Here is an 8,531-nt window from a genome sequence, read left to right as displayed (position 1 = left end):
AGGGCATATAGGATGTGGGATTTTGTTTTAATGGCTGCCACCCTGTGGAAGGAGCATCGTTCACTAACATGGACGTAACGTTCATGATCTGTTTTCTTTCCAGTGCATTTCCGCTACGTGGTCTTCCATCCCTTCCTGGATGAGATTCTGGTTGGACAGATTAAAAGCTGCAGCCAGGATGGTGTTCACGGTAAACCACAGCTTCTGAGGTTGGGGACACACGAGCTGCAGAGCTCTTGGGTTTGCTGAGGTGTGCGATGACAGGTTGCACAGTGCTGCCTGTGGGCTGGCTGGAGACTGTTGCTGGCCGCTGGTGCTGCTCTCATCTGAGGGTGGTTGGTAGTTCCAGCCTGGCAGCTTCCCCTGCCCTGGATGGTTTTGTCTGCACTCCCTTTCCTTTTGTCATTCATGTGCATGCCCAAGAAGAACAGCCAAAGCCCATCTGGAGCAGAGATGGGTTTCATTGTCTTGCTTCAGCTAACAGAACTTGTTCTTTTTAAAGTGGTAGCAGCACCTTGTGTTGGCCTGATGCATATATTTCATTATCGTTGCAAATTCATTATCGTTTCCTGTACCTGGAAACACGGCAGGAAAATGTCTCTGTGAGCACAAATTGCTGCCAGGTTTGTGGAATACATAATTGATGAGTTGCTTTTCTTTCTTGTAGGAGTCTTCATGCAAACAGCCTTCTTGGTTGTTAAGTTAGGACAATAAGATTATCCTGGCTGCATTTGTTGCAGAATTAGGGCATTTCCACTCAAGATCACAAAATCTCAAGGGGGGGAGGTGGGGATTGTTCTAACCTTTATAGTGGTCTTTATTTAACATGTTACATCTGTGATTTCTAAGCTCTTTTCAGTCACAGACCTCTATAGCATCTGACTCATTTCTTGGAATGCTTTCATTTCCAATCCTGCTCCAAACAGCCCTTTTCTTTCTCAGTGGGCAGGAAGACTGTGTCCTCTATTGCTCTACGTACTTTCGGCTGGGTGGTTGCTTTGCTGCTAACTGAAATTGAGTGTTGGGGCTCAAAGAGTAATTCCTGCATGATCTCAGATGTCCTTCCTGAAAGAGGAAGGAGAATGAGTCCAGAAATGCATTTTAGGAATCGCTGTTGATACGTCATTTGCGAAGAAGCATTTCAGTCTTAATCACAACATTTTCTCCTCAGTTTCTATTGGATTCTTTGATGATATTGTCATCCCACCAGAATCCCTGCAGCAGCCAGCTAAGTTGTATCCTTTGATCACCTTTGATAACTTTGCTACTTCATTTCAAAAGATTGTGCAGTGCTGGCCCAACTGGCATTCACTGCTGCAACAATGAAGGTGCTCAGTGGCAGAAGCTAAGCCCTTGTGTCAGGCGAGCCCCACAGACTGTTATCACAGCTAGACAGGCCTCATGCTTATTAGGTTTTGCAGGATCATTGTTCCCAATGATAGGAATGAATGGCAGTGTCCCCCAAACAACCGCAGTGTAATCCCTGCCTCTAGTCTTGGCTGCTGCTGAAGACAAGAATGCCAGTTTTACCACATCATGTCATGTCTAGATACGTGGTGTGTCTAATGCACTTATTTGTGGTAGGCCAGGTCTTGGAGTTGAGGGTTTTGTTTGGTTTAGGTATTTTGGTGTTTTTCTGGGGGAGCAGGAGTGACCCCAGCTCTGCCCAGCAGCATACACCTTGGAGCAGGAAAATCAGAAACAAGACAGGGGTCCTGGGCTGCACAGATGGTGTCCTAGGACAGTGTGTTGGGGTTTGAGAAATAATTGTGAAAAGGCTTTGAGTCTGTTCCCAAAATGGTCAGAAAGTGAGTGGCCTGTCAGGCAGAATACTGATTGTTTCCATCCTTGACCCTTGGGGTGGGCAGCGACGAAGCAGAGCAGGTGTGGGTATGGGAATACGAGACAGAAGAAGGAGCCCATGATCTTTACATGGACATTGGGGAGGAGATTCGCTTCCGAGTCGTGGATGAAACGTTTGTCGATACATCACCAACAGGCCCAAGCTCTGCAGAGGCCTCCACTTCAAATGCCACAGAAGAAGTCCAGAAGAAAGAAGCACCCTACACTCTCGTGGTAACTACGTGTGCAGTTCAGAGAGCCTTGCGAATATTGTGGTTTGTTCTTTGTCTGGTAGCATTCCTTTCCCAAGGAGCTGATTGCTTTAAGCTGACGGTGAAGCAGGGAGAGTCACAAAATGAAAGGAATGGAAAAGGGGAGAAATGAAGTTGTTCTTGTGGTCACACTGCATTTGCTGTGTGTTCTCATTGGAACACTTCCTGGTGGTTGGTGGAGTTGCCCTGGGAGGCTGATTTAAAGCAGACTGTGGAGGCAGGATCTGCAGGTAGGGAATGAGCATACAAGGAGCAGAGAGTGGGGAGAACCAAATCAGGGCTTACACAGCAGCTGCACAGTCTTCCCCATGCAGTGTTTGGGTGTGAGATCTGCCTGAGTACAACACAAAAGACAGATGGGTTTGAAGCAGTAAGTTCTGTCTTCTCACAGCTGGAGTGTGTCAGGACAGCCAAGAGGTGGAATGGGCAAGTGCTCGATTTTGAAGTGTTGGACATTTAGCATAGTGTTGACAAAATATAAAGGAGTTTGGGCAAGTTCTGGGCAAGCTCTGCTAGGAAAAAACCTGAAATCTCACCCATAACTTGGGGTGAGAGGTTTTATATTTTTATGCATTTACTTCTGTGTTCTTGCTGCAGTTCACAATTGCACACTCTTCTTTCTGTGAACAGGGATCAATCAGTGAGCCAGGCCTGGGCCTCCTGTCATGGTGGACAAACAGTTAGCTGCCATTAGAGCCTGTTCCACAGAAAGTCTTTCCGGTGGATGTTTGGGGGATTGTGGGATCCTGCTGGTGTTCAATGCTCCTCTGAAGCTGAATGAGAAATTAGACCTGCCATTCTCCGTTTCCCCTTCAGCTTCCAACCTGCCAGATCGAGACAGTCGCTTTCAAGAAATGTCTGTGCTGATCTGCAGAAGTGAATTTACAGGCACAGAAAGCCTTGAGTGCAGCAGCAACAAACTCGGCTGGAGCTTTGGTCTCCTGCCCTGGAGGGAAAACTGGGGAGGTCTTTACTTGCCTGAATTAAGAAGGGAGTTAACTTCAATGAGTGAAAGCAGGAGAGAATGCATGTCAAGATGGATCACTCCCTTGGGCTGAGAGCTTCATCTCAGAGGGGTAGAAACCTGCTGGTTCTTTTGACAGGAAATGGAGAAGAAAAACAGCAAAAAAATGAAGCTAATAGGGGTGCAGTACTCTGGAGACCTGGAAAATGCTGCTGCTGGGAGGGCAGGGGAGGTGGTGGTAATGTCTGCAAAGAATGGGAACTTAACCCATGGATGAAATCAGTCAAAGAGAACTCCATGTCAGTGGCTTATCCAAAGGTAGTTTAGGCTCTGTGAAGATGACCACTTTGGAAGGCTACAGACCACTTATTGTGCTGAATGGAAGCACTTCACTGGATGGGCTGCATTCGTGTACAATGAGCTAAACTTTGCAGGAGTTTGACTGAAAATGTACAATTATGAACTGAAACAGACCAAGGCTGCTTCAAGCAAGTTAAATGCTTGTTTGTGGGGGGTGTGTTAATACCAGAAATTGAATAAACAGTGAAAAACACTCAGCCTGCCTTCCTGTACAATTTGTGGGGAAACTCTTAGCTTCCTGCCTAGCAGGAAGAAAAGTTGCCTCCTGCAGTCCAGCTACTTGGATTTCAAGGCAGACAGTGTTGAGACCAACACTTTGCTCTGCTCTAGCTGCCAATAACAAACAATTGCCATCACCCTCCCTGACAGCAGTGAAAGGAAAGGGGGGGACACAAAACAAATCTATGCAGGGCCCATTGCCAAGAGAGTGATGCTGCACATAATTACAAAGCCAGCCGTGTTTGGCAGGAAGGGGCTATAATTCCCCAGGATAGCGGGTCTGCTTAACCTCCCAACTGTGAAAACAAAGCCCGAGTCACCAGTGCCCTCCCTACAGCGTTGTCTGAACTCCTTAATTCTGAACTGCTATTCCTGGTGCATTGCCCTAATTAAAAGGGAGCCCAGAATTCTGCAGGTTCATGGAGTAACTGTGGTCCATCTGCTCAGCCAACAAGCCTGCTGTCTGTAGGGCAGTAGTGCTCAGCCATGCTGTCATCTAGAAAGGGTGGAAATGTTTGCAGAACACCTCTAGCTGTTGGTATAGGTGGAAAGTTGGGTGAAACAAGTTAAAGCCTTGACAGTTGGAGAGGCTTCCGCAGAGTGCTTTGGGGTAGGGCCTGGATGGGGAGGAGAAAACAGCCCAAGGTACCTGCAAGTAGCTGTTGTGCTCAGCTCCCATAGCACAGGGACAGAGCTCCCAGGTGGCAGCTGCAGGGCTTTAAGGTTCTGATCTAATGAGATAGTCCTCAACATCATTCTCCTGTTGTGGAGGCAAGCTGTGCTTGAGGAAATCAGTCCAGTGCATGATGCTAGGGAAGCATATACTTACTTGCTCTTCGGAAGTTTGTCACTGCTGCAGTAGTGGCACTGTCACCTGGGACAGAAAGGCACTGATAGTCACGAGTCTAGCCTGCAGTATGTTAATGTCAAGGGGTAAGCAGCACAAGACAACTGTGAGGGCTCTCTTTTTGCTCTAGGTTTTTGTGCACAGCACTGATTTACAAAGTGAGAACTAGGCTGGTAACATCTCTTATGTCCCACCCTCCCAGCAACAGGGGAATCAGGGGCTGAAAAGTAGGATTATGAATGTAACAACACAAGGCAGAAGATGGTCACATTCTTTATTTTCATTTTATTTCTTTAGACATCAGTAAAATGAATGGGCAGAAAACAACCAACTGAGCAGACAAACCCACCTTAGCCGGTTATTTCCAAATATAAATAACTGTGGGACAAACGAAAATGAGCCAAAATAGAAAAAGGGAGCTGGGGAATTTAAAAGACAAAAGTAAGCCTAGCTGCACTCCCTTTCATAGTGTCACTGAAGAGGAAGTACCATAACAAAAAGGAAGCTATGGTTACATTTGATCAGACATTCCATCAGAAGGCATGGAATTGCACTTTTCATGAAAATGCCAAAGCTGAATCGAGTCCAGTGCATGGGGGGCATTTGTGCGCACTTAGCTTGATTTCTGCTGCAGCTCCTTCATTCTGTTCAGGGCACTGCCAGCCTGAAACCACTCTATCTGTGACTCGTTGAAGGTGTGGTTCAGCATGATTGTTTCTTGGCTCCCATTGGGATGCTTGATGATGCATTTCAGAGGCTAAAGGAAGGAGACAGTTACAGAAAAGCTGAGGAGGGACTTTTTACAAAAGCTTGTAGTGAGAGGACAAGGGCTAATGGATTAAAACTGGAGGGGAGATTTAGGTTAGATGAGAGGAGGAAATTCTTTAGTGGGAAGGTGGTTGTTCAGGGAAGTTGTGGATGCTGCCTCCCTGGAAGTGTTCAGGGCCAGGTTGGATGGGGCTCTGACCAACCTGGTCTAGTGGGAGGTGTCCCTGCCCATGCAGGGGGGTTGGGACTAGATGGACTTTAAGGCCCCTTCCAGCCCAAACCATTCTGTGATTCACTCCTTCTCTTTCAAGGGAGCAAGTAAACTGCAGCTTCCCACAAGAAAATTCCTACATGTTTTTGAAGGGTTGAAAATGTAGTATTATAGCTCGGGGGGGGCGGTGTCTTAACATAAAAGTGTGGATGCAGTTCCTTCTAGGGAGCATTCATGCTTATGGCAACTCCAGGAATTTGGAATGTTGTACCTAGGTTTCTTGTAATGGTTCAGAATAATGTGATCTCATTCTGACTTGCTCCCCACCCTGCCAATCACTGGTGCAGTGTCCCACTGGGCTGGCAAGCTGCCCTGCCCATGGGTGCCTGTGCTGCTTCAGGCCCTGAGCACACAGCTCAACACTATTCCCTGTCAGTGGCACATCCCTCTCCCCCAAACACCATGACAAGACACCCAGTTACCTTTCCAGGTGCGAAGTCTGCCAGCCCCACAATGCTTAGCTTGTCCACAGGATGAATCTTGTTGTAGTCTGCTGGATCAGCGAAGGTGAGAGGCAGTAGACCTTGCTTCTTCAGATTGGTTTCTGTGGAGAGCAAACCACCAAGCATGCTTGTAACAACACGCTGCAGGGGACTGGGGTTACCTTCTTCCTGTCCAGTGCTTCTACGAGTAATATTCCAGCAACAATTACCTTTTTGTCTTTGTAGCAAAATCAGCATGCCCACTGTTCCTGGTGTATCCAGGTACCTAACAGGATTCCTGACAAGAGGGGCCATGCAACCCATCAGCAAACAGGGTTCTTCGTGCCCATCAGTGTTGAGCCCTGGGGCAAGGTGAGCACCACTTCCACCCAAACAAAATGCATCCTGTTTATACACATCACAGGGAACTGGAACTCACCGTGGATCCTGGCAAAGCTCTTGGTGATGATGACCCTGCCACCCAAGTGACGTGGCTCCAATGCTGCATGCTCCCGGCTCGATCCCTCGCCATAGTTTTCATCCCCAATAACCGCCCATTTAACACCCATTTTCTGTGACAAGAGAAACATATTTACATTTCTGCAGTCACTGAAGAGAGGAATTAACAATAAACACCCACCCATGCATTTAATTTCAGCACTACACTACTGACATAGCTGTGCTATGACACCTGCTCCCAGAAGGTTCCCTTTGGTCCTGAGGAAGAACAGAAACAAAGGAATTCAGTGCTTCACAGAAGTTAGGCATTGCCATCCTTCACTAATGAGGGCTGAAAAGGGTTGTCCTGGGACTCAGGGCAAATCCTTGCTACCACCTTTCTTTCCATGGTCCTGCACCAAAGCAGCGTTTACACCAGCCATGATCCCTGCTCCACTTCTGGAAGTGATACGGAAAACTTTAATTTCTGTCTACTGGAGGAAGCAATCTGATACCACTGCCAAGCTGCCCAGAGGGTTAAAGGACATTTCTTGAGGTTCTAAGCCAAGTTTTAAAGAACAAAGAGGACAGGATTTGAATTTCTTTAAATGTTAGTGTAGTCACAGGAGAAACATGCCAGGATGAGAGATTTAGTTGCAGTCTAGTAGACAACCATGCTTTGCAGGGTGTGCAGTGCCTAAAGGAGTTTTTCCCCTTTTGTCTATGATGTCTAGTCCCCTATGGATCACAAGGTCCTCCTCCTTCTTCACTGTAACAGGTAGGGAGAGAATCTCCTGCAGAAACTTCCATCATCAGAATAATTCACAAGAAAAAGCCTGTAACACTGAGTTAATTCACAGCTGCTGTTACTTGGAAGCAGAAGGGCAAGATCCTCCTCTGTCTTGGCACAGACTACCCAAAGTGTGAACATCTCTTAAAATAGATGCATCAGAGGAAAGCCTCACCTTGTAGTAACGGGCTGTGTCTGGGACTGGCCCAAACTCCTGGGTTAACGCATTCCTCACGGAGTTGGCTTTGCCATTTTCGATGTTGATGGCGCCAATGAGCAGGTTGTTGGAGATGTTGTCCAGATGGCCACGGAATTTGAGCCATGGTCCAGCTGCAGAAATATGGTCAGTGGTGCACTTCCCTTTTACCTAAAGCACAGGAGAAGAGAAGAATTTCTTAGGATGGATCATTGACTTGACTCTTCCTCAACACCTTTTCTTGTGAAGGATCCTCACATCTCTTTTTAAAGGCACAAACCCAAGAAAGTTGCATCTGTTACAGAATCAAGGCACCCTAAAGCAGAACACAATTGTCATTCTGCATGTGTAGGAAGAACATCCCTGTTCCAAAGGGTAAACTACAAAAATGAGCTTGGCTATGACACTTCCTGCTATGTCCTCATTTCCCTCAGCAGCAGATTCCTCAGGTACAAAAAACAATTAAGCCCTTCCTCCTACAGCTCAGCCTCCCTGCTGAGGGAGTTAAGCAAGTTGCCAAATGTTTCCTGTAAGTTGCCAACATGCCCATAAGACTTCTCAGCTTGTAAGAACAGAATTCCCAACTGGAGATAATGGCCTGCCAACTGCTAAGTCCCAAAGTGCTTGCAAAGGAATTGCCTGTGTCACAAGCTCTAGCAAAGCTCAGTACGGCCCTTGGGAGTACCTGTAACTCTCTGCCACTGAGAATCAGCAATGATCCTGAAGGAACTGAAGGTTTCATCCTGTTAACTCACCACAGGCAGTGAGAAGAAACCTATGTCTTCATTAAGAAACCAAAATACAGTGGTTTAACTACTGTGAAATAATTTCTCTTTTTATAAAATGTGAAGAGAACACAAATACTGATGGATGAGTAGTTCCTAATGACCTCATTTCAGAAGAATGCATCTTAGAACAGTCAAGTATTGGAAACGCTAATTAAAGAATCTATCCACCTTTCCACTACAGGTTATAAATGGGAGAAATTCTGTAGACTGCATGGTATGTGTAGAATCATATTACAACAAGCTTCATTTTTCATGGTATTAGTTAACCACTAGCCCAAAGGAGAAAAGTCTCTTAGTTATAACAAAAAGAAGTATCAGAATGAAGCACCTGGAAAGAAGACCCTCGCTTCTCTT

At 46.5% G+C, this 8,531-nt stretch overlaps 2 protein-coding genes across 3 annotated transcripts in view; one reads left to right on the top strand and one right to left on the bottom strand.

The window, feature by feature from the left end:
- POLR3H (polymerase (RNA) III (DNA directed) polypeptide H (22.9kD)) overlaps positions 1–3,627 on the top strand; it is a 6,238-nt gene extending 2,611 nt beyond the window's left edge. Inside the window, exons 3-6 of one of the 2 annotated variants that reach the window (XM_009996358.1) lie at positions 104–190; positions 1,172–1,235; positions 1,869–2,076; positions 2,745–3,627. In XM_009996358.1, coding sequence (XP_009994660.1) covers positions 104–190; positions 1,172–1,235; positions 1,869–2,076; positions 2,745–2,798 — 413 coding nt within the window. In that variant the 3' untranslated portion in view covers positions 2,799–3,627. The remainder of the gene's footprint in view (positions 1–103; positions 191–1,171; positions 1,236–1,868; positions 2,077–2,744) is intronic. The other variant, XM_009996359.1, reaches the window with a different exon arrangement.
- A 1,136-nt stretch (positions 3,628–4,763) lies between these two features.
- Positions 4,764–8,531, bottom strand: part of ACO2 (aconitase 2, mitochondrial) — a 15,888-nt gene continuing 12,120 nt past the window's right edge. Inside the window, exons 15-18 of the mRNA XM_009996357.1 lie at positions 7,369–7,560; positions 6,405–6,537; positions 5,966–6,087; positions 4,764–5,261 (exon numbers count right to left, since the gene is read on the bottom strand). Of these exons, the coding sequence (XP_009994659.1) occupies positions 5,118–5,261; positions 5,966–6,087; positions 6,405–6,537; positions 7,369–7,560 (591 nt within the window). The 3' untranslated portion in view covers positions 4,764–5,117. The remainder of the gene's footprint in view (positions 5,262–5,965; positions 6,088–6,404; positions 6,538–7,368; positions 7,561–8,531) is intronic.

The sequence above is a fragment of the Chaetura pelagica genome, unplaced genomic scaffold (genome assembly GCF_000747805.2).
Source record: "Chaetura pelagica isolate M959 unplaced genomic scaffold, ChaPel_1.0 scaffold414, whole genome shotgun sequence".
In the NCBI taxonomy this organism is placed as follows: Eukaryota; Metazoa; Chordata; class Aves; order Apodiformes; family Apodidae; genus Chaetura; species Chaetura pelagica.
The sequence above is the reverse complement of the archived record's forward strand: the minus strand, read 5'-3'. Positions and strand labels throughout refer to the sequence as shown.